At 43.6% G+C, this 24,539-nt stretch overlaps 1 protein-coding gene across 7 annotated transcripts in view; it reads left to right on the plus strand.

Moving 5' to 3' along the window:
* Positions 1 to 24,539, plus strand: part of DAB1 (DAB adaptor protein 1) — a 417,476-nt gene that overhangs the window by 131,560 nt on the left and 261,377 nt on the right. For 3 of the 7 annotated variants that reach the window (XM_027108386.1, XM_027108389.1, XM_027108387.1), the window contains exon 2: positions 6,042 to 6,244. In XM_027108386.1, the coding sequence (XP_026964187.1) occupies positions 6,178 to 6,244 (67 nt within the window). In that variant the 5' untranslated portion in view covers positions 6,042 to 6,177. Of the gene's footprint in view, positions 1 to 6,038; positions 6,245 to 24,539 lie in introns of those variants that run through there. The other 4 variants (XM_027108390.1, XM_027108388.1, XM_027108392.1 and 1 more) reach the window with 2 other exon arrangements.

Genomic DNA, 24,539 nt, shown 5'->3' on the forward strand with positions numbered 1-24,539 from the left:
TGGTGCTGGTTTTGCATACTTCATTACTTTCTGGAACAACAAGATATGTTGGACTCATCTTATACCTGCCATGCCCCATTTCTGGAATCACCCACTTCTCCAGGAAACCCTGGGTCCTTTTACTGAGGAGTGGCAGTAGAAACCAAAATCTAGGTATTTAGGTGTCATGTTGTCATTGGGTTATCTTTGCTCCTTGACCTGTTCAGTGGACAGGGCTGGGAAGTCATATGCATATAAACGCATGTATACACTTACTCATATACAGATACATGTATATTTTATAAACCACGAATTTACCCTGAAATCTCCAATTTCCAGTCTGTCCCATAGTTGTCTTTCCTGTCCTCCCTCTTTGCATAGTTTAATGTCTCTTCTTGAATAGTGAGACTCTTGGCTCCCAAGAACATTAAAGAATTTACGTCCTTGTCCAATCTTATAATACATCTAAAATAGTTTTATAATTGCTTTGCCCATAGCACTACCCAAAAAAGCCTACTAAAAAGAGTTTGAGGTTTGTTTTTAGCTCCCCCTGCCCCAGTCCTGTTCAAGACCGAGTGTAAACAGTCAAACTGTGTTCCTAAGCTATTCATCTTTGTTCTTTTTCTCCCACCCTTTCAGTGCTTGTGCTTATGATGCGTCTCTGACATACAGTTGGATTCATTTGTTTCCATCCACTTGCAGTTTTAGCATTTCCCCCACTTCCTATCCCTGTTAACTTAATTTTACTTTCTTCAGATATGTAGAGCATGAATAGGCTTCCAAATTTGGAAATTAAACAAAAAGCTGTACTCTGAGAAGTATCACCCTTTGCCTTGTCCTTCTACCTGGTCCGTCCATCATTCTACGACCCAGGATCTCCCCGTGTAGAAAAACAGCTTCATTGTTTTCTGCTGTGTTTGTCCTGTTTCTTTTCGTAAAGATAAGCAGTTAAGTCTCCTCCTTTCTTACATGAAACTAGCATGCTGTAGACTGAGCTAGGCTTCCTAAGTGCCCAAATTTCATTGATCTTCCAAATCTTACACACTTGGTGGTGGTCTTCCTATTTTACTGATGTGGAAACTAAGACCCCTGATCTCTACTATTGCAGACCTTTTTGCCTTGTTGACAAATGGCCTGTTTTCAGTGCTTTGTAGTTTGAATGAAGCTGATTAAGATGCCCTAAATTACGAATCATCAGGTAGTAGCGCATACAGTTTTTAATCCATAAAATTGCTGCCACTGAAACCCGAAGTCCTGTTTCTGGGAAGTCTACGCCTTCATCTGGTCGTTAAGGCTGGATTGGCTCTTTAGCCTGGAATTTCAGTGTCCTTAGCATATCACACAAGGCTTAAATCAGGGTGTGGCACCTGGCTGGGAGAGTTGTTTCTGACTTTTTGCTTTTTCTTTTTAAAACTGAGGTGAAATTCACGTAACATAAAATTAACCATTTTAATATGTAGAATTCAGTGGCATTTATTATACTCATGATGTTGTTCAACCATCACCACCATCTAGTTCCAAAACATTTTCATCTCCTCCAGAGGAGCCCCTGTAACCGTTAAAGAGTCGTTCCCCCCTCCCTGGCTTCCCCCAGCACCTGACAACCACTGATCTGCTCTCTATCTCTCTGGATTTATTTATTTTGGGTATTTTGGAGGTAAATGGAATCACACACTAAAGTGACCTTTTGTGTTTAACTTCTTTCACTTGGCATGTTGTTTGCCAGGTTCATCCACCTTGTAGCGTGTATCAATCCTTCATTCCATTTTATGGTTGAATAATATTCCATTGTATGGTTACGCCACATTTTGTGTATCCATTCCCCAGCTAATGGACCTCCAGGGGGATCGTGAGTGAAGTTGGGGAGAAGAGAGGCTTGTGCCCTGCCTTGTGTACTGTGCTGCCTACTAGCCACGTGACCGTGAACGAGCTACAAAACTGGCTTGTGCCTCCCTTGCCTCATGTGTCAAATGAACCTAATGGTAATATCTAACTCTTCAAGTGACTGAAGGATTGGCTAAGATAATATGTGAAAAGTTCATAGTATGGTGCCTGGCAAATAATGGGCCTTCATAAACATTAGCTGTTTTGCCATAGGATGGTCTGAGCGTGGGTGGGGAGGAGAGAGAACACAAACGTGCGTTAAAGTAGGTGTCTTACCGTGCATTTATTCTGTTGTAGCTGCTCAAACCTTTGTGCTTTGTTTAAAAACGAAAAGGCCTATCTGTTTTCTCTGCTTTGTGGTTTGGTGTTTTTGCCCCTCCCCCCCTCCTTTCCCCCCCCCCCCCCCTTCACTGAACGTGGGTTTTACATTTAGAAGCAGTTCAGTAGACAGAATGTCTGTAGTGGAATGTTACATAATTCACTTTTAGATTTGAAGAGCTCATTATAAAAAACCTGACACACTTCAGGAATATTAAATTACTGCAGATTGTGTGGAGCAAAGGAACATTATTGAAGCATTTCAGAATTCTAGGCGAGCCTGAATTTAACTGATAGGGCTTCACAGCTTTTACTGGGGAAAAATGATGTGAGTTGTCACATGGTTTCTGGCCCTAGAGGACTTTAATCTCCTTAATTACAAAGAAACGAATTTCCTAAATAATTTGGAGCTACTTCACAGCATTTGCTCAACCTCTGGCTTTTGGAAAATTAAAGGGGATGCCAGGGTCCTGGCTGTGGAATGTTCTCTCCGTACTGTAGCTTCCTTATGCAGGTTTTTATTAGAGACGATGCTGGTTTCCTTTCTTTATTGATACGGGGATGTACTTCAGGAATTCACAAGTAATGCTTATAACACTGGAACGCAATCACATTTTGTCAAACAAGTGACACTGGAGCTGCCCACAGAATAGGGAGAGGTTCTGTATTGTGGCTTACAAAGTCGAAGGAAAGAAAATGGCCCAAATCCAATCCAGTTCTGTACATCGACTTTAAGAGTGCTTGAAATGGTGTAAAACCCATATTTCAGTTCATTTCGGTGTTTATGGATTAGGTACCTACTGTGTGCAAGACCAGCATCATGGAAATATCTTAGCTTCTACCATTTCCTACAGTTTGTCCTTAGAAAGCAGACTTAACCTGCCTTAGTTTCCTTCTCTGTGAAAGGAGGATAATAATATGAGGCTGTGTTGTGACCTTGTATTCCTGTGTTTGTAACACAGGAAACTATTAGGGCCTAATATTTATTAAGTGCTTGCCAGGAGATGTGCCCAGACACCCTTCCAAGCATGTTACATGTGTGATCACAATTTCTACAGCCACTCCATGAAGTTGATACTGTTATCCCCATTGTAAAGGTACAGAAACTGAGGCAAAGAGGGGTTGCGTAGCTTCCTCAATATCACATTGCTTGTAAATGGCTCAAACTACGAAGTTGCCCAAGAATCAGATCATAACACAAGTAAGGAGAGATTCTGTTACCCAGGCCAAGCTCATACTGCTCGCTGCACGACAGGCCAATAAATTGAGAGATGAGGTGTTGGGGCGAGGGATAGTGACTTTATTTGGAAAGCCAGCAGAGCAAGAAGATGGTGGACTAATGTCCCAAAGAACCATCTTCCCTGAGTTAGAATTCAGGCTTCTTTTATAATAAAAGGGGAGGGGTTGTGGCTGGTTGTTACAAACTTCTGGGTGTTTTAATCCTTTGTTCTTGCAGCTGTCCAGTGTAACTCAGGTTGCCATGTTTCTGTAAACCTCCAACGAGGCAAATGTTAATCTCTGTTGTGCAACTTTTTATCTCTGTATGAATGGAAAAGTGTTATACCTTTAAAGGTCAGAGCCTTGAGAAGGGCCTATCCTGTATATTTCAGGCTAAGACAACATTCTTAGCTTGTAGCCAAAGCAACAGAGTCCGAAGGTTAAAGCAAGAGAAACAGATCCAATCTGGAGTCAGATTTGTTCTTCCGTATTACAGTTCCGTTTAATGGAGGGATCAGAAAACCTTTCTGCCTAAGATACCTCTTTTGAACTGAACCTTGAGAATGTCAGCAGAATTGAAAAGAAAAATTCCATAGAAAGGTAACAGCACAAGGGAGGATTGGGAAGATGGGAAAGTGTATCACCTCCCTACTAGACTTAACGCGTCCTTTTTTTATTTTGGTTGTTAATTTCAAGCCTCCTTGGACATGCTGGTCCTTCTGCCTGAGATAACCATTTATTCATTTATTACACATGCATTTATTGAGTACCCATTGGTCCTTTCCCTTATCATCCATGTGACAGAGGCATCATTCTTCAAGATCAGACAGTGGAGAGCTGCTTCTCTGTGAAGCTTTATTGAGTCTTTCAAGCAAAGGTGAAAGCTTGCTCCTTTGTAACCCAGTATGCCCATTTTTGGTCTGTTTTCATTCTGGTCATGTGTATTGCAGTCCCCTACATGACTGACACCTCTGCTAGACTGAATTTCTTTGAGGACAGGAATCAGGCTTTGACTCTGTACTCTCCGCCTGCATGGTTGTGCCGTACACGTCTATTGACATGAATGAGCCAGCACGTGCACCTGGCCTGTTGTAGGTTCTTAGGAGATGTTTGTTGCAATGAAATGACTAGTATTATTAATAAAATTAATTATCTCTTTATATGACCAAGTCTTGGGACTCTGCCATCTCTCATGGAATGTTGTCCTTTGAGGGCAAGAGGTTAGGAAGGGGGTGAGGGCTTCGTGGCATGGTGCAGATAGATGGCACAAAAGTGGCCGGAAAGGTTCTCATTTTCAACATACGGTTTCATGGACCCCATTCTCGGAAGATAATTTTCCATTGTCTTTAGTTGTAGCCTTAGATCCTCTACCTTAAGTACCTTCGTTCAGGGCCAGTGTCCTCCTAAACAATAGTTTGTAAAACAGTTTGTTAAAAGCAAACAAAGAAAGCAGATATCTTTGGATAAGGTGTGAGTTTCCCCCTATTTAAGCCTTACTACAATTTATATGGCTTTTATATTAGCCTTTCTAGTTAAGCCATCCTTAACTGGCATGATCAAGAGATTTTGGTCCTTATTCTTTCTGAGCTGAAACTGGTGTTCAAGGTCAGCCTTTTCAGATGAAAAGGTTCTAGATCTGTGGCATGAGCTAAGAATTGGCTGCACAGTTTGAAGATCCATTTCCAGTAGCTTTATCTTAATATTCTTTAAAAATGGATAACTCCTGAAATGTTTATTTTCAACTGAACTCTCACATATAACTATCAGAGAGACGGTCGCTGGGAAAGACTGTTGGCTTGACACTGGGAACACATTCATTCAGTTTAAATGAAATCAAATGAGATAACGTATGTGAAGCAGGAGCTGAGGGCATAGGATATAGTAAATGTATAGTAAATACTGGCTGTAATTGAAGTGGTATTATTATCATTATTATCTCTTCCCAGCACAGTGTCTGAACTTAATAGTACCTAGTAGTGTGCAAGTCATATTTATTAAAGAAAGAAGGGCTGAAATGTGTGTCTGCCCGCCTCTTTCCTTCTCTTTTCCTCCCCACGTTAAATGCTTGTCTGCTCTTATAGCTGCGGGAAAAGCTGACGTAAAAATGGGCTTGCTGGAAAGTTTCTCAGCCCCATTTGTCACCTTACCCTTGGAGCCCAGTTTTATGTCAACTCCACGTTCCCTCTGATGCCTGCCAGTGAGGGACAGACCACAGGTCACTTGCCTGTGATCTGCTTTAGCTGCCAAAGCTCTAGTCGAGCTTGGCTGACGTACGGGTGCCTCGTTGTTGGAAATGTCTCCATGGGGCTGCTCAGGAAATATGCCTGTGCTGTATCTTCTGGGTGACATCTAGTGCTTGACAATAAGAAACATGGAAAATAAAGAATTGGGTTTTGCTCCTCTTGAAAATCCAGAGTTTTAAAGATCTGTTTTGCATTACCTATTGTGAGTTCTGCGGATAAGGCCTCTAATTCTCTTGGTTGTATGAACCCTGTCGATGGCTTAGTGAAACCACGTGAACAGTTTATACACGGAGACCAAGGTTTTCCTGTTTCTGTATGTTTGACGGTTCCTTTTTTCCCTCCTAATTTCTAACTTCACCAGGGTGGTGATTCTGAATGTTCTCTTCCCTTGATTTGCAGCGCTCGAAAGGAGTGAATGGAATGTGCAGCTCGGGGTGTCATTTCTGAAGGGCGGAGTCGTTTTCTTGGAGAGGAGTCCTCAATGAGCCTGGCCGAGGCCCAGGATCTGTGTGAAGTGGACTAAGGATTTAGTAGGATGTCAACTGAGACAGAACTTCAAGTAGCTGTGAAAACCAGCGCCAAGAAAGATTCCAGAAAGAAAGGTAGGGTTCAATCTGTTCCTTTCCGAATGGCTACCTATTGTACAGGAATGAGTTTTTTTGTCTCTGGAACGGTATTTGGTACTATCTTTGTGATTGCATGTATTTTTAAATAATCACCAAGATTATTTGGTGTTTTTTGTATTCACGGTATCATGTTTTAATGGCTCGTCCTTATTCTCTGGGTAAAATCCCAAATTCTTTTCATAGTATGCAAACAAAGCCCTTCCTGACCTGATTTCTACCCATCCCTCCAGCAACATCTCTGCCCAGATCTGCGCTGCCTCCCCACCCAACCCTGTTTGCCCTCCAGGCATTCTGTGTCTTGTAGTTCACCTTTGCATATACTGGTGATTCTCAAACTCCAGCCACACAGAAATCACCTAGAAGGCTTGTTACAACACAGATTGCTGAGCCTCGTCCCCAGAGTTTTTGGTTCACTAGCTCTGGGGTGGGGCCCGAGATGCGTTTATAACAAGTTCTCAGGTGATGCTGATGCTGGTGGTCCAGAGACCAGACGTTGAGAACCCCTGGACTGTCACTTCAGCCTGAAATACTTTTGTTGCTCTCCGCTTTTTCTTAACACTGACTCCTACTTATTCTTCAGATTTGAGCTTAGTGGGGCCTCCTGGAGGGCCTTCCCTTACTCCCCAAATTGGGTTATTTGCTTTTGTTTGTTTTGTTTCATTAACTCTTTGTTAGTAGCTCACTTTCTTAGAAACACCCTGTTTTTTTTTACCCCCTGTGTCAGCTATACTATACAGTCCTTCAGAGCTGGATCCCTTGTTCACCCTTTTAACTCCCAACAATTGGAATGTGTCTGACACAGAGGAGGCACATAGGTATTTGGTAGAGGAGACTGGCATGCATAGTGTGATAATAAAATAATTCTATCACTGTTCACGATTTTTGGAGAATTTGTTCCTATGGCTTTATGACCACGTCTTTCATTAAGTTCGTCTCCTTGTTGGAATTAGATGTAAGCAACTTGTTGCTCTGTGTGTAGGGGTGTGTGTGTGTATGTGTGGTGTGTTTTCTCCCTGTGGTTTCAGTTCTTTCCCTCCCCTGTCTTTAAAACTGTGTGGAAGAGGATTAATACAACTCTCTTTCAGGTCTTGAAATCTGTCAGGATGGGCCTGCAAACAGGATGCCGTTGGTTGCTTTGTATAGGCAGTGATTTGTTTGAGATGTTGCTGTGCCTGCCCAGTCATGTCTTCTGATGGCATTTGTCTGATACTCCATGGGAAGCAAGGGACATAAATGTAATACATATGCAGCTCTTGGACAGCCAGAACCCCAGAAAGGACTATAAATTTTGCTTTAGATGTTGATTTGAAGCACAAATATTTTGGAAGCAGTCTATTTTATCCCCTGAAACCTAATGTAAACCTTGTTTTTTATGCATCATGGACTAAGAATAATAGAAGGAAGGCACGTGTGTGAGAGAACAGGTCTTGGGAGAACTGCTACATGGGCGAGAAAAAAAAAAGATTGCAGAGCCCAGTATGTACTAGAATTCAAATGCTTTTTCACTGGAAACTGACAAGTTATATTTTTGCTTCAAATTTAACCTTTCCACTGAACTTGTGCTCTTGAATGCTTAATGCATTAAAAATTGTACTTAGTGCGTATCTTTTCATTCTTAATTTTAACATGCAAAACCAGAAGCATTCTAAAGAGAGGATTCAGATTTTTCAGAACACTGGCTTAGTTGAGAACTTGGAATGGGACTGTGAAGGTGACCTTCACGTCCTTAGTAGCTCTAAAATCAGCACAGCACCTATGCAAGGAGTGTCCTCTAGTGAGTGGCTAATACCATAAAGTCTGGGCAGGCAGACCTGGGTTCAGATTCTGGCTATATCACTTCCTAACTGTGTGACCTCAGAATGTTACTTCACCTCTCTGAGCCTCGTTTCCTTTCCCATAAAATGAAGGTGTAATATTACAGAGCTCAAAGGCTCACTAGGAAGATTAATTGAAATGAGGCAAATATAACAGTATAGAACTGGGCATATGTTAAAAACTCTACAAAGTTTACATGTGTTCCTCTTCCCCCTTCCCCCTCCTTCTCTTCTCCTTACTTCTTCTCATCCCCTTCATTCCCTGTCATCTTTCTCCATCTTTCCCACCTCTCCCTTCTTTGTCCTATTTCTCTTCTCCCTTTTTCACTCTATCCTCCTTCTCTTCCTCATCTTCATCAGAATCATCACATTGTTTTCTCTTACCTAAGGGGATCTTAAAAAGTATACAGCTGATTTGTCCCAGAGCAAGATTTTACAATTGTTTGTAATTATGCAACAATGACAGATAGTTTTTTTCTTGATACCCTTGTCTGGACCAAGGCAGCAGGAAATCACACACGTACATTAAAAAGAGAGAATGAGAATGTGCTTGGTAACAGGGTTAATTCATTTCCTGTCCTTTAGTTTTGGCTATGGGATAGTAAGTATTCCATTAAACAAATATTGCTAACTGGGTGAAAATAAGTAGAACTTTGAAAGGAAATAAGCAGTTTATATATCGATCTTGAATCTTGAATTCAATAGTCTTACTGAACTCTTTTGCTAATACTTTCTCTAACCCCTCTTTGATTTTCTATTGAGGCAATCTGTAACCTCATAAGTAAGTTTCTGGCTTCCTCTTCAATCCTTAAGTACTTGTTCTTTATCTTATTCCATTGGTTGGGTCTGTCATTATAATATCTAGTAGAGAGTAGGTATCCTTAACTTTTACTTAAATTAATGGAAATGCCTTAAGTTACCTGTAAGTGTGATATTTAAGTATTTACTAAATATTCTTTATTAGTTTGCCTTCATTTATCATTTCTAGGAATTATTTTTTTTTAAATCCTGAATTTTCATGTTGAATTTTATCATATGCTTTTTCTATATTTATTTCAATGATTATACATATATTTTCTCTTTTAGTTTAAAATCAATAGTAAGTCATGGATTTCACTGATAGATTTTCTGATCTTCATTTCTGTTTGTGATGTCTTATTTTCTATACCCTGTGGATTTAATTTGATATTTTACTTAGTATTTTTCTATCTATATTCATCAGCTCGATTGGTATATATTTTTCTTTTCTTGAACAATCTTTGTGCCTGATATAGGTCAAAGTTGATAACCTCATATAATGATTTTGGTGGTAAGGACATAATAATTTTAGACTTCTTTATGAAAAAATATGAATTTTTTAGTAATTTTATTAGACTTTTAAGAAGTTATATATGCTTATTACTGAAAATTAGAAAAGACAAAGTAAGCATGCATAATCCTAAAAATTAAAAATAACTCTTTTATTGGGCTTCCCTGGTGGCGCAGTGGTTGAGAGTCCGCCTGCCGATGCAGGGGACACGGGTTCATGCCCCGGTCCGGGAAGATCCCACATGCCGCGGAGCGGCTGGACCCGTGAGCCATGGCCGCTGAGCCTGCGCGTCCGGAGCCTGTGCTCCGCAACGGGAGAGGCCACAGCAGGGAGAGGCCCGTGTACTGCAAAAAAACCCCAAACTTTTACTAACATTCTAAGTTACTTCCTTCTGGACTGACTTTCCAGGATAATATGAGATTATATTGTTCATACAATTTTGCATCCTGCTTTGTCATTTGACATTCTGTCATAAATACATTTCTCATATTACTACCTGATATTACAGTATCGTAAAGTTTTTTCTTCTCTTGGCAAGATTTAGGTGGTTCCTGGGGCAGATATTTTATTTCCTTAAAAAAATACCTCACAACGTAAGGCATCTATCATGAAAAAGAGTGGCAAAAAGGAAGTTAAGAAGCCCTTTATAATTCCTCACAAACCTGTCACTCCAGTTCTTTAACCCAGGCTGTTGAAAGCAAGTCAGACGGATTCAAAAACAAGTCACACAGGAGCATATTTCACCACAAAATGAGTTTCTAGACAGGCCAAGTATGAGATGTAACTAGAGTATTGACAATTCAAATAAGGAGGGGTTGAAAGTAGTGAGAAATGAAGTTGTTTTCTTCATTTCATTTTTATTGGATTGTGTCACTCACTACACATACAGCTTGTCAGACGGTACCTATTCTAGGAGTGGAAGTTGATGGAGGACTGGAGGAAGAGAATGTGTGTTTTCAGGTTCGGTACCTGCCATCGAAGGGAGAAGATCAGTTGACACAATCTGTGGTAATCCTGGCATTAGGACACCCAGTAGAAGCCTGTGGTAGAGGAACGGGTCCCAGGACGAGCAGACACAGACATTTCTGGGGGTAGTGCCTGGAGTTTTTCAGGCAGTGCCATCTGGCAGCTTGGTGTCCTGGAAAGAGCACTAACTTTGGAGTCCGACAGACCTGGTTTTTAATTTCTAACTCTTGTTCTTATCTGCTGTGTAACCAGAGATGGGTTATTTAGCCTCTTTGACCCTTGTCTTTTAAGGGTGTGTGATTGTGTGTGTGTGTGTGTGTGTGTGTGTGTGTGTGTGTGTGTGTGTGTGTGTGTGTGGTGTGTTACTACTCTGCTTGTTATCAGAAAGGCGAGCGAGATTATCTTGGGTAAAGGACCAGCTTGGGATCTGCAGCATGGCAGTGATGTGGTTAACGTTAGCTTTTCTGTCCTCTTCCTTCTGAGATCATGGTTCAGTATTTTCTCCTTATTTTCTAGAAATACCTGGAAATAAATGTATTCACTTTCCTTTACTTATATTAGAACTCAGTGAACACAAACAACAAGACACTAACAATCTTTCCTCCCAGAAAGCCTGGGCTGCGAGAATCAAGGCCCTGATGGAATCCAGGAGAAGTTGGTCACGCGGCAGACACCTTAGCTCTGGAGCCGCATTGAACTGAGTTTGAACCCTGCCTGTGTGCCTCAGTAGCTGTGCAAACTCTGGGGAGGTTTCTTAGGAAATTTTGGTCAATTGTGATAAGGAATTGTTTCAGGAATCCCATGTTCAGGGTCCTGATCCCTCAACTGGTCAGTGAGCCCTGGGAAGGATCTCTGTTAATAATCCCTGGCTTACCACTTAGGAGCTGATAAACTGCTATCGTATTTATTATCCCATTGGGTCCTTAGGACCCCGAGAGATTAATTTTTCAAAAAATCCTTTTACCAGGCCTTCGGTGCAGAGAGAGCTGCCTTTTCATTGCTTCTATCTGCTGCTTCTATCCTGCAGGGGAAGCAGACTTGGGGTCATCGAGACCTTGCATTTGGGTTCATAAGCCAGGTCCCCACCCTCTAGTTGTTCACCTTCAGGCAAGTCACTTCCACGCCTTGAGCTTTAGTTTCTTCAGGTACCCAGTGGATGTACAACTTATATTTGCTCGGCCGAATTTGGAATGTAGGTAGGCATTCATAAGCAATTATTCTGTCTACAAATATTTATCCAGCCCCAGCCCGGAGCCATGCAGGAGCTCTGTGTTCTGCTGGGGAGAGAAACAGCAGGGAAGGAGATTCTGACTTCAGCCAGTCCATAGAGTCTAAGAATTTCCACCTGAGGGGAGGCCCTTCTGATTTGTGTAGGTCTCATCCTTCCTGAAAAAAATTCTTTTTTCCATTTGGCTACTTTTATTCATTTTAGTGAATAAAATTCATGTTAATTTATTCTGTGACTACTCATAAATTTTATGTTTTGTTTTTACTCCAAATTTATATTTATTAATTAAAATCTTGCTTTTTTTTATCATAAGAAAGAAAATTCTTATGGTAACTCTTTTCACTGCTTTCCTGACCCAAAGCAAGTGGATTTTCAACTTAATAAATACAAGTAACACAATACTCTGAATGTCTGCATACATTGAAACATGAATGGCTTCTCTAGAAGTACTAAAAGGTTAGAAGGAATTAGTGTTTTGGGGGCTAGAAGGGCCTCTTTTTCAAGATGAGTTCTTAAGAGAAGAATGACTTGCCTACGGTCGTTCAGTTGGTTAGTGGTAGAGCCAGAGCTGGAACCCAGGAATGACTCCCCGGATGGTGTTGCTTGAGCTTATAGCTTCTCAAGAACTTACCTTTCTCGGATTAAGCTCGTGGTGTGTTTGCTGCATCTTCTCTACATTGAAGACTCCTGGAAGAGCTCACGCTTCAGAATCGATAGACTGAAGTTTGCGTCAAGGCTCAGCACATTTTCTACAGGTGTATCTCAGGCTAGCTACTTAATCTTTCCAAGCCTTAGTTCCTTCATCTGTAAAATGGAGGCAATAGGACCTATCTCGAAGTGTTGTAATGAACACTACATGAGTCAAAAATATCAAACAGCTAACACAGTTCTCTGTACACAGACTCAAGATAAGGACATTTTCCCTTTCCCCTCTGGCCCCCCAGCTAACTACCTGAAAGGCAGCACTTTTCTTAGTGCCAGAGGATATAAAGAAGGGTAGAAGGTACCCTTTTCTCCAGAGGTGCATGGGGAAGTCAGGCAGTGACAAAAAAGTACTGGTCCATCTTCAAAAGGATGCTTGTTCCAAGAATAACTGGGAAGGTGGACAGGAAATACAAAGGAAAGTGGACCACTTTGTCAAGCTACATTCATTAATAACCATCATTTATTGCATGCTTCCTGCATGCTAGCCATTTTAGATAAGTTGTCCCTAATGAGCCCAAATCTTACATTGCCCATGAAACACATAAGAAAATAACGTCCAGAGAGATCAAGAGACTTGCCCCAGGTCACATGGCTTGTCTGCGTGGGCTGGAAAGCACTAAGTTTGTCCGATGTGAAAGCCGGTGCCCTCTTCCCTGAATGCATGCTGTGGGTTTGCCCTGTGCCTTGATGGGGGTGTTGGGAAATGTGAAAAGGGGCTATACTCCTTAGGGGGGTTGGGCATGGAAACAGATCAGCCGCCTCATGTAAATTTATGGCACTGTTCTGTCTTGTCAGGGTTTTGGATCTTGGTAAGCTAATGGGTCTCCACTGGCTCTGTGATTTGAAGGCTTTGGAAATTCAAGATCAAGGACTTAATAGCAAGACAACGTAAATTTCTCTGGAGTTGGTCCATGAAACTCTTGGGCTGAAGGGTTTGAGAGTGAGGGAATACCATTGTGGGTCTAGAAGTCTAGTTTTTATGGAAAGACTGACTGCCGGATCACGTTACCTGTGGTGGGGAGAGACTTCTGTATTCTCCATGAGCACGTGGCCCTGAACTTATTAGAGAACACCTCGCTCCTTGCGGTCGTTCCCTGAAGGCAAACTCGCTTCTGGTTTCATTGGTGACTTCGTTATAACTAGTTTGCTCACAAGAAGTCAGGCCTTCTTCAAACCCTCCCGCACACCTCCTCTCCTCCTTGAACATATTTCGTAGCGCCAGCAGCACGCCGCAGGGGGCAACCCAGCAAGCCAGCCTTCTGAGATCTGGTCCCTGCCGCTCCTTCTGTCCCTTTGTCCCCCTCTCTGCGCCCAGACCCACCCTGAGCTTGGGTCCCGGGACGCACCTCTGCGACTTTGGTGCGTGCCGCTCCCTCACTTGGGTCGTGTTGCTCACCCTGTTCACTGGGCTGCCCCCTGCTCACCCCTCAGAACCCAGCAGCCATCTGACGGAGACTTCATCCTTGACCATTTGAGCTTCCCGGTGCCCTCGATGAATTAATTAATAATATTAGCCCCTGCAGCCTCCTAAATAACTCTCAAAGCACTCATGCTCTCTCTCCCTGCTGCCCCTCTTCTCAAGATAGTTCAGGATACCTTCATCTGTCATCCTGGCTCCCTCTTGAGCAGTCCTCAGGTTTTCAGAATCATCAGTCTCCAAGCCGTCCCTGACACTGCTCACTAATGGGAAGATCCGATCAGGTCCAACCTTTGCTTCAGACCCTTCCGTGAATGGGCCCCACTGCCCTCAGGATAAAGTCCACGTGGCTTATCGGGGCTTCAAGGGGGCCCTGCCCGGTCTGCCCCTCCTTATCTTTCCAGTCATATCCCTCACCGCTCTTCCCAGAATGATACTCCACTCCCTGACTCAACTGAATTAATTTCATTCCCCTGATCCTGCCCTGTTGTTTTTCACATTTGGAATTTTGCAAATGTTTTTTCTTCTTCCAGGAATAGTACTTAAAAAAAAAAAGAAATCTCTTCAAAGCCAACTCCAATTTTGCTTTAGTTTCAAGTTAGATATTACTTTCCCCAGAAATGCTCTGGGGACCTACTGCAACCCAAACGACGTGATCCCCAGCTGTGGTCATGACCAGTCTGTGTGCTCTCAAAGCACCTCACTTTGCCCATCTTAATACATTATTTTGTTGATCATTATCTTTTTGTTCCTCTTTATCACTCTAGGCTGGGAGCTCTGTGAGTGCAGGGACTGTGTCTGGCTTCACTTTTACCACTAAGCACAATGTTGGAAGATGTAGGTGTGTAGCCATATTTGTTGAATGAATAAGTGAATGAATGAACTTATGACTGAGAAAGCCTCACGTGACTGGATTTGTGAGGGCTCCTATAGCACCCTGCACTTATTCAAACATCACACCTGCCACATTTTCCCTATACTTCTTGCTTATTTCTCTGTCTCTGCCAATAACTATGAGTTCCCAGCACAGCACTCGGAACGTGGTAGGTATTCAGTAAATGCTTGTTGAATTAATTATCATAGAGTGTGAGGGAGAATGATTTGCACAAGCAGAAAGGAAATTCAAAACCACAAACATCTCCTCTAAGAGCTGGCTCTAGAGATTCTTATTACGTGGCATTGAAAATTCCTCCCATTCAGTGAACTAAAACTCTCCTTTTGCGATGTGTGTCCAGTCACATCTGGCACTATAATTCAGCATGATGTGGGCCATATTGGTAGTAAGAGCTATAAGATTTGCCATATTAGCTCATCCCACTGCTTCATTAAGCTCAGTGTGCTGCCCCTGGCCATGGCTGGGCTTGAATTTTGATGTTTGGAAGAACAAAGCCCTTCATATTAACCCTCCGAGTCCTGTGAGTCAGGTAAGGGTACACTCCTTCCCAGCGTCCTAGAGTCATCTTGGCAGATAATCAGTAAGTGGCCCAGAGCATGAGGTTTTTATTATCCAAGTGGGTTTGCTGAGCAAAGGTCTCAGGTATTTTGGGATGTCAGCAACCCCCTCCTATTGCAACACGGCTTCTGTCAGAATACATGTCACAAGATTGCACATTTCTACCCCGTCCATCAAGAGAGCACCCGTAGGTCAAAGGCAGAGGAGAGGGTGGAGTGGAGATGTCTCATTTAAGCTTGAAAACAACCACTAGGCGAGCACTCCCATTTTTCGTGAGTAGCAGCTGAGGCTCAGATTGGTGAACAGCTTACCTGAGGCCACACAGCATGTGGCAAGTTAGGGACCCATTTGCACCTAGATCTCTCTGACCCCAGAGCCTGTCCCTGTGCTTAACAGTGGACTAAGCTGCTCCCTATTGAATGGGTGTCCTCTTATTAATTACCAAGTGATACTTACACTGAAAGACATCTCTCTGCGGATTCCAATAGCCGCACCATTAGGTTGAGGTGGCCTTGGCAGCAGAAAGGAGTGACGGCAGACCGTGTGGTGGAGGCAGAAAGGGAGTTAGAAAAGCACAGAGGCCCTAACTCTTCACCCCTCATGACTGTGGTGTGTGGGAGGTTGCCACACGCAAGGGCTCCAGAGGCTGAGAAGGAAACGATTCCCTTTCTTAAGGAGGATGCCAGGTAGTCCAGGCTTTCCAGATGTCTTCCAGTCTTTACAGAGGTCAAGCTGAGGGGAATTTGAAGGATTTTGACTGTGTATAAATCGAAATGCATGTTTAGATCTAAATTTGGAGCAGGCGCTCTGATTTTGCAAATGCCCCAAATCTACGAATAGTATCATCAGCTCAGCTTACCTCCCAGTGGGCATCTCCACATCAGAAATAATAGCGAGGATGCTGGTGATGAAGGTAGCTGCTCTCTGTCTGCAGTTACAAAATACCAGGCAATGTATTCAACCCTTTATATGTATTTTCTCACACAGACCAACCCTTTGAGGTAGATCCTTATTTGAAATCTCACGTTTACAGGGGAAAAAACAGAAATCGGAGAGGCCAGACGGAGTGAACGCTGTAACCTCAGACTCGATGCTCCGAAGAGCCCTGTGGTTCCGTCTTCCCCATCCAGTCAGCAGATGTTATTGGGTTGGCCAGAAAGGTCGTTCGGGGTTTTCCAAAAGATGTTATGGAAAAACCCGAACGGACTTTTCGGCCAACCAAATACATGTGTCTTATCTGCACCTGGCACATTCTGCACGCAGTGACCTGCTTGGCCCTCCCTGAGCATGCGTGAGTTTGTTTCCGCTCTCCTTTCAACCTGGAAAAAGTCCCCTTCTCTCTTGTCTGCCTGTCAAGTTTCATCTGATCCTCTGAGAGCCAGCTAGCTAGCACTTCCCTGAAGCTTTTCCTTAGCGTCTTCATACATGGAATTAAACCTTCCTTTCCCTGTGATTCTCAGCATACTATTTAAAAAAATGTTTTTTAATTCAGATGAAGCTCTCCTTTCTTTCTTCCATCTGTTAGGATTGCACTTATAGGCTTCTCTTCCTTCCTGGATTGATGGCAGGGACTGTGTTTTGGGCATCATTTTATCCTCTCAAAGCTGGGAGGAGGAGAAGTTATTAAAGAGTTGCCAGTGGGGAAAATGGAAAATGACCTTAATTTCATGACTACTCAATGCAGGCAGAGAATACAATGAGAATACAAGAGATTTATGGGGTCGGTAATACTCCCATTTTGCAGATGAAGAAACATACTAAGGTAAGTTCACAGTTTGTTCATGGTTACCCATCATGTAAATGAAAGCAGGAACTTTATTTACTTATTTATTTAGGCTGCGTTGGGTCTTCCTTGTGGTGTGTGGGCTTCTCATTGCGGTGGCTTCTCGTTGCAGAGCATGGGCTCTAGGTGCGTAGGTTTCAGTAGTTGTGGCACGCAGCCTCAGTAGTTGTGGTGCACGGGCTTAGTTGCTCCGCGGCACGTGGGATCTTCCTGGACCAGGGCTCGAACCCACGTCTCCTGCGTTGGAAGGTGGATTCCCAACCACTGTGCTACCAGGGAAGTCCCTGTTAGAGCAGGAATTTCAAACTCAGATCTAAATGATCCAAAGCACAGGATCTTTTTGCTACATTCTGCGTTTTTCCAGTAGTGGCCGTTGAATAAAACCTCAGTGAAAGCTCATTTCCTACAGGTCTGGTTCCTCTCGCATATTAGTGGCAATATGTGCCACTTTTACTTTTATAAAGAGTTTCTGTATCAGCATTAGAGATTCACTTCCTTCCAGTTGGGGATTGTGGTCGCTTGAGTCTTGCAGCCTTCCCTGGCTGGCGCTACTGCTCTAGGGCAAACGTGCGTTCCGATTGTTAAACTAGAGGCAAGAAAAGCCACGCAGGCACTCGCATTGGAAGAAGCCCAGCATATGATGAATAGCAGACCTAAATCTTAAATCTTATCATGTATTTCAGGATGATGTACGGGACTGTTGGAAACTGCCTTTGACAAAGGTGCCTGGGAAGGGGAATTATCTCCAACAATGAAAAATGTTCTTATTATGTGATCCTAAAAAGGATCAGGACCCCTATCATTGGGCAAATGAACATCCCCACGTCCTTGATTAACAGCAATATGGAAGTGTGTGCTAAAGACGACGGACATAGCACTGATGCTGTGATGGGTAGCCGTGAGTGCTGGAGTCAGGCTGGACTTAGGAAAGGTAGCCTGATGCATGATAGCAGATGGGAAATGTGTAACTCTCCCAGGTCGCTTTTAGCCTTTGCTTCCCGAGGCTCTGCACGACTTGTTCCTGCTATCTTAGCCGAGTACCCAGTGGCCTTTGGTCAGGCTGAGGCTGTGATTAAACAGTAGAAGGGATATAAGTTTGTAGGAAATGAAACCATTTCCATAGGGAGAAGAAAATGGTGCACCAGGCATGTCACATATTTAATCTCATTTTCTTTTCACATTTCACATGGATGTGTAGAAACCTGGAGTCATAGAGATTCAGTAGCCTGCCCAAGGCTAGAAGCCAGCAGAGTGAGGGTTTGAACCTGAGCAGTCTGATCTCCAATTCCGTGTGCTTTGTAGACCATAGCAGCTTTTTTTTTTTTTTTTTTTTCTTGTGGTACGCGGGCCTCTCACCGTTGCGGCCTCTCCCATTGCGGAGCACAGGCTCTGGACGCACAGGCTCAGCGGCCATGGCTCACGGGCCCAGCCACTCCGTGGCATGTGGGATCCTCCCGGACCGGGGCACGAACCCGTGTCCCCTGCATCGGCAGGCGGACTCTCAACCACTGCGCCACCAGGGAAGCCCCCATAGTAGCTTTTAATAAATAACCTACTGGCTGGAGTTCTTTGAGTGCCTTCCTTTCTTCCCTCCTTCCTTCTCTTTCCTACCTTCTTTCCTTCATTCCATTTGTGAACTTTTTCTAAAGTCATGCAGAGTGCTGGCCACAGAAGAAGATTGTTAACAAGTCCTGGGCTTAAAGAACTTAAAATCTAATATGAAAGACAGACAACTGAGAAGCAATTATAGTTCATTGCAGTAAGTTAAAATCCCAGAGCAGATATAACCAAGTTTCCAAGGACTTCCCAGGGGTTGTGAGATTTAAAAGACTCTTGGAGTTCAGCTTTCTTTTTCTCGTTCAATGGATGCTTTGCAAAATATCTATTATTATAGACATTATCTACCTATTAGATTTAAATCCCAGTTGTGAAAAATAAATCCTACCCTGTCTTCCAGTGAACGGAAGGAAGGCCAGCAGATCAGACGTCTCGCTGGGCAGCAACTTGCTGCCCCCTCTTCTTGAGTAAAAGCTCCTTCAAGATATATACAAATTTTATTCATTTCTTGTTATGCCTAGGGCCAGGCACATAGTATGTGCTCATTAAGCATGTGTTGAAAAATAGAGCAGGCTGTATTACAGAGGTAATTCTTTGGCCTTTGGCCTACATTATCCTAGAATCAGTAATCTATATCCCATTAGTTTTCCTTTGATGTTTTAAAATAATGATTACCGTAGCTTCTCCTCTTGCTCTCAAAGTTATAGATTGCAAATAGATTTTGTGTAATTTGCCAATGCCAGTCGATTTTAACAGCTGCCTCAGGCACTGTGTAGAGGATTCTGAAGTCATATCCTGGCTTTGAGTGAGAACAGTTAAGACTCTGGTATATTTCCTTTCAATCTTTTATTTTTTTTCTGCACAAGAGTGTACGCACTTAAGCATGCAAACACATACATTCTAGTTTGGGCCTCCTGCATATTTAATTCTCACTAAACCTTACAATTTAGGCTGTTCCATGTCATTATAAACTTTTCACAATCATCATTTACAAAAATGCCAAGTGATCTCATTCTCTTTAGCTTTTAGTCACGAAACACCTCCTCCACCTCTTCTGTCATTGTTGCCATTTTTCAATGGTCGATTCCCAACTTTGCCAAATCTTCCTGAAGCTGGGGCATACAGAATTGCTTTCAGTAGCTGATGATTCATTTCTGTTTTCCTCCTTGAACCGATGCAGGGTTTGTCTTTTGTGGCCGGGGGAAGATGCTAACTCGTTTCCTGCAGCGAGAGGAAAGCGAGACTTTGGGATGGGCTTCCCTTTGTGGGAGGGCCACCAGGGGGGGCCACCATTCTGGTACAGCCTTGGAATTGAGCTTTGCCAATGGATGCCTCTGAGCTCCGGTGCTTTTTGCCGTTCAAATCTTTTAACCTCAGCGTATCAACTTTAATACGTTGTCCTGGTGCCTTGATTTTTTGGTTCATCTATTTTAATGTGATGAAATGTAAAAACCAAGCTCAGCCTTGTCCCCTCACAATGACTTTAGGGTTTTCCAGCTGATAACCTAGCCTTCGTCTGTTAAGGATTTGAATTTTAAACAGTCAAAAATACATTTTCCTGGTATCTGTCATCAAGTGATATGGGCAACTATTTAGTTCTGGTCGTCTTTCCTATTCTTGGTAGATTTATTTTCTCTTTTTAGAATTCTCCCATTGCCCTCTCTGTCTGGGAGACTGGAGATGTCATTTAAACCTTGCTTATTAGGATTCCATTATTTGTCTCTCACGTACAGTCAGCTAAATCAAAAAGTCAGACAGTGTTTTTAAATTGCAAATTTAAATGACAATTTATAGACCAGGTCTACTGGAAATGTTCTGTCCTTGGCATGCATCATTGTTTGCGTGTAGATAGTTTTATGCTCTCTCTTTTTGTCTTCTTGAGAGCACAGCACACATACCCATCAGGAGGATCAGAACTGCTTGCAATCAAACAAAAAGTGCAACAAAGGTCTTGAAAGGAAATGAAGACAAACACCCTATTCCAGACCTTAGTTCAACATTAGTTCTCCTCCTCCACCTTCCCCTCCCCTGCCTCTAAAAGAGGAAACTTGCATTAGTCACTTTTTTTTTTTTAAGTATTGAAGCTCATGGTTTAGATTCAGAGAAAGTAAACATTTGCCTGGGGCCTGAAATATGCCAGATACTGTTATCTCAGTTAATCTGCATGATAAACCAATGATCCTGACACTGTTATTAATAATACTGTGATAGCTAATGTTTATTGAGCACTTACTACATACCGGGCACTGTTCTATGTTTTACTTGTCACAACTCATTCAAGATAATAATAGGTTGCTTTCTTTTTTTTTTTTAATTTGATTTATTTATTTTTGGCTGTGTTGGGTCTTCGTTGCTACGCATGGGCTTTCTCTAGTTGTAGCGAGCGGAGGCTACTCTTCGTTCTGGTGCACGGGCTTCTCATTGTGGTGGCTTCTCTTTGTTGCGGAGCACAGGCTCTAGGCACACAGGCTTCAGTAGTTGTGGCGTGTGGGCTCAGTAGTTGTGGCTCGTGGGCTCAGAGCGCAGGCTCAGTAGTAGTGGTGCACGGGCTTAGTTGCTCCGCGGCATGTGGGATCTTCCCGGGCCAGGGCTCAAACCCGTGTCCCCTGCATTGGCAGGCAGATTCTTAACCACGGCGCCACAAGGGAAGCCCATAGGTTGCTTTCTAAAAGGGGAAACTGACATTCATGGGAGGCAACTTGCTCAGAGCCCAAAGCTGAGTGAGGGGTGTAGCTCCCACTTCCAAATTAGAACTCTGCCCACCACACTAGCTTCTATTTTTATTTTTAGTAAAGAAAATTTATTTCAGTAAGAAAATTGGGGACCTATTTAGTATCTCTGTTTTATAAGAATGACAGGCTGAAAAGTCGTCTCACTATGCCTTGCTGAGTTTTAATTTTGAGCAGATTGCGTTAGAAGGGGTGGCTTTAAACCTTGGTATCATCTACTTTTATCGGTCCATTTTCTCTGGGATCAGAGTAGATTGGCAAAGCATTATGATCTTCCATTTCAAAGCTGAAGGATTATCCATCTTGATGGGGGAAATCATCCTAAAATCCTGCCGAAGCCAGCTGCAGAGGTTGGTACACTTCAGAAAATGCCCAGGGTACCCAGTAACTTCAGCGATGAAAATCAATGGAGTAAGATTGCATCAGGAGGGTACACCTTTAACACATGGTCCCAGCTTATCTATTGCGTCAGGCGTTTTCATTTGCAACAGGAGCCTCAAGTTCTTCCTTTCTGCCTCTGCTCACCAGGCTCCAATTTCAACAGCAGCTGGCGGAGTCAAGAGCTTGTAGGATTCCAATCAGATATAGGAGGTGAGGACATGGGGTGATGAAGAGATTTCTTTGTGCCTGGGAGAAAAAATGGGGAGGGAGCCAGAAGAGCCTTAGGGGAGCCATCAGACCATAATGCAGGTTTGACCCTGAGTGAAAGCAAGAGGGAAGGAAGGAAGAAAGGAAGGAAGAAAGGATGGATGGAAGCATCTTAGACATCCACAAGGTCTTTGTAGAGTTCGTGAACCAAAGTCACTCATCAGAGGAGTCCTTTGTCTCCTGGGAATGGGCCTGCCAGAGTATCCCTGCCCTGCTCTGTCTTTGGCTGGGAACAGCTTGTGGGAAGCATAGTCTTGTTGTAGATGGATTTCTTTCTTTTTTTTTTCAGTTTTTATTTTATATTGGAGTATAGTTGATTTACGATGTCGTGTTAGTTTCAGGTGTACAGCAAAGTGAGTCAGTTATGCATATACATATATCCACTCTTTTTCAGATTCTTTTCAGGTTATTACAGACTTTTTTTTTTTTTTTTGCGGTACGCGGGCCTCTCACTGTTGTGGCCTCTCCCGTTGCGGAGCACAGGCTCCGGACGCGCAGGCTCAGCGGCCATGGCTCACGGGCCCAGCCGCTCCGCGGCATGTGGGATCTTCCCGGACCGGGGCACGAACCCGTGTCCCCTGCATTGGCAGGCGGACTCTCAACCACTGCGCCACCCGGGAAGCCCCTATTTTTAATTTTTTAAGGAAACCCCATACTGCTCTCCTTAGCGGATTTCTGAGTACAGCCGCTGGGGCAATGGGTCTGTTTCTTTCCCTGCAGTTGGTGGTCTGCGAGGTGCATTCTCATGGCCCCCACGTTGTACCAAACTGATACAAAAGTTGCTATGAGACGTTCCCTCTAACTTCTTCAACTAGACGCCGTTTCGTGCAATTTGGCCATTAAGATTCCTCTCCACGGGTCACCCTCCCTCAGACAAAGGTGGGTAAATGTGGGGTAAAAGGTGAACCTCAATGAGATCAGGGTCCTAGATTCTCTGGCCAGTTAGTCCAACAAGTTCCAGAACATTCTGCCCTTTCACAGCCTGCAAGGACCAAAAAAAGGAGGAGATGGACAGCCTGAGAAGGAAGCGCTCTTAGTACCCAGTGTTCTTCCCACACGCACACAAGGAGAATGGCCGTCCCGTTAATCCCTGCACCCACCACTCCCCGTTGCCAGGAAGGCCGGGAAGTCACATTTCTTGAACATCTTTCCAATGGCCAGCGTGCCCAGGGCCTTATTTAAGTCAACTCCGTCAACCTTCACAACCAGTGAGGCAGGTGTTCTTTAGAGTATAGGCTAGTAGTTGTGTTAATGTCTTCAGAATTACAAATTGAACTTTCACAGCTCTGCCATTATTGAGTTATGTGACCTTGGGCACCTTCTACAATTCTCTAAGCCCCCATGTCCATGTGTGTAAAATGGAAGTGTTAGGACCCATCTCTCAGGGAGATAATTCAGACCAAATGAAATCATATGTATAAATGTCCAAGCATATATATATATATATGCATGCTTGGAGATATATATATATATATATATATATATATGTATGTATATAAAACACACTAGTTTGCTGCTCTTGTGACCATGGGAAAACCAAAGCCCGTGTATCATGCTGAGTCTTGGGAGCCTAAGGTTTGTGAGGCGTGGACTGTCAAGACCATGTGCACGCATCCGTCACTGCCTGGCTCTGTGCTGGAGGTGCTGTTGGTGGTGAGAAGACACCGCCTGCCCCTTGCATGCCTTTGAGGAGGTCACAGCTGAGCGCTCCAGTGTCATCTGTCGGTCCCCAAGCACACCGTGCTACTTTACGGCTCCCTGCTCAGCCTTCACATTGGCCTCCCTCCAGAGTCATTTGTTGCTTGGAATAGAACCTAGTCATAAAAGAAGCAATCTGGAAGGCTGGGCGTCCTGAGGGCACGCGTGAGCCCCGCCCTGGGAAGCCAGACACTGATGTGTCCCCCTCCTGTCGCTCCAGAGCTATTGTCCTTTGCTTTTCTTCAGCCCTACTCTCTGCTCCCCAGCCCCCTGCTGTGCCCCCCAATGCAGCAGGCTTGCCTTGGTCACTGTGCTCATGGCCAGCTTTACTGATTCGTTCATTCAAGATCCCAACTAAGACTGAGTCACAGGATCCCAATTCCAGATATTCTGGGGAAAGAAAATCTGTAAAGCTTGCCCAGTTCTGACGGTGGTCACCCCTGATCTCTTCAAGAGTTAGGGACATATAATGTGACAATAGGGGTTACAGCCCTCCCTGTGGGTGATGGGAGGGGATCACTATGCAAAGTAAAGAGGCATGGGCTGAATACCTATGGTTACTAAAAAGATTCAGTTTAGATGTCACTTCCTCCAAGAAGCCTTCCTGGACCAGCGGAACAAGGATGGCTAGGCCCTTCCCTGCGCCACTTGGATTTTGGGCTGTGGCCTTTGTTGCATTAGCTCTCAGGTTGTGTTGCACTTTCCTCAACCCGTGTCTGTCTTCCCATCAGGTCCTGCCTCTAGCGAGCAGGGATGGGATTTAGCTCCTCTTTGCAAACCCCTCTGGTTGCCCAGTGCCTGCCATGCAGTAGGTACTCTGTAAATGTTTACAGAATTGAGTATCACTGGGGAAACAGACACATAATTGCAACGCGCAATGAGAAATACTTCCTAGTGACAACACGAAATGGTCCCTTGGGCAGAGAAACATCTGTCCCCAGCCCTCTCCTGCCCAGATGCCCTA

This window comes from Aethalodelphis obliquidens, unplaced genomic scaffold, assembly GCF_003676395.1.
Source record: "Aethalodelphis obliquidens isolate GAN/ISIS:26980383/991018 unplaced genomic scaffold, ASM367639v1 scaffold9, whole genome shotgun sequence".
NCBI lineage: Eukaryota > Metazoa > Chordata > Mammalia > Artiodactyla > Delphinidae > Aethalodelphis > Aethalodelphis obliquidens.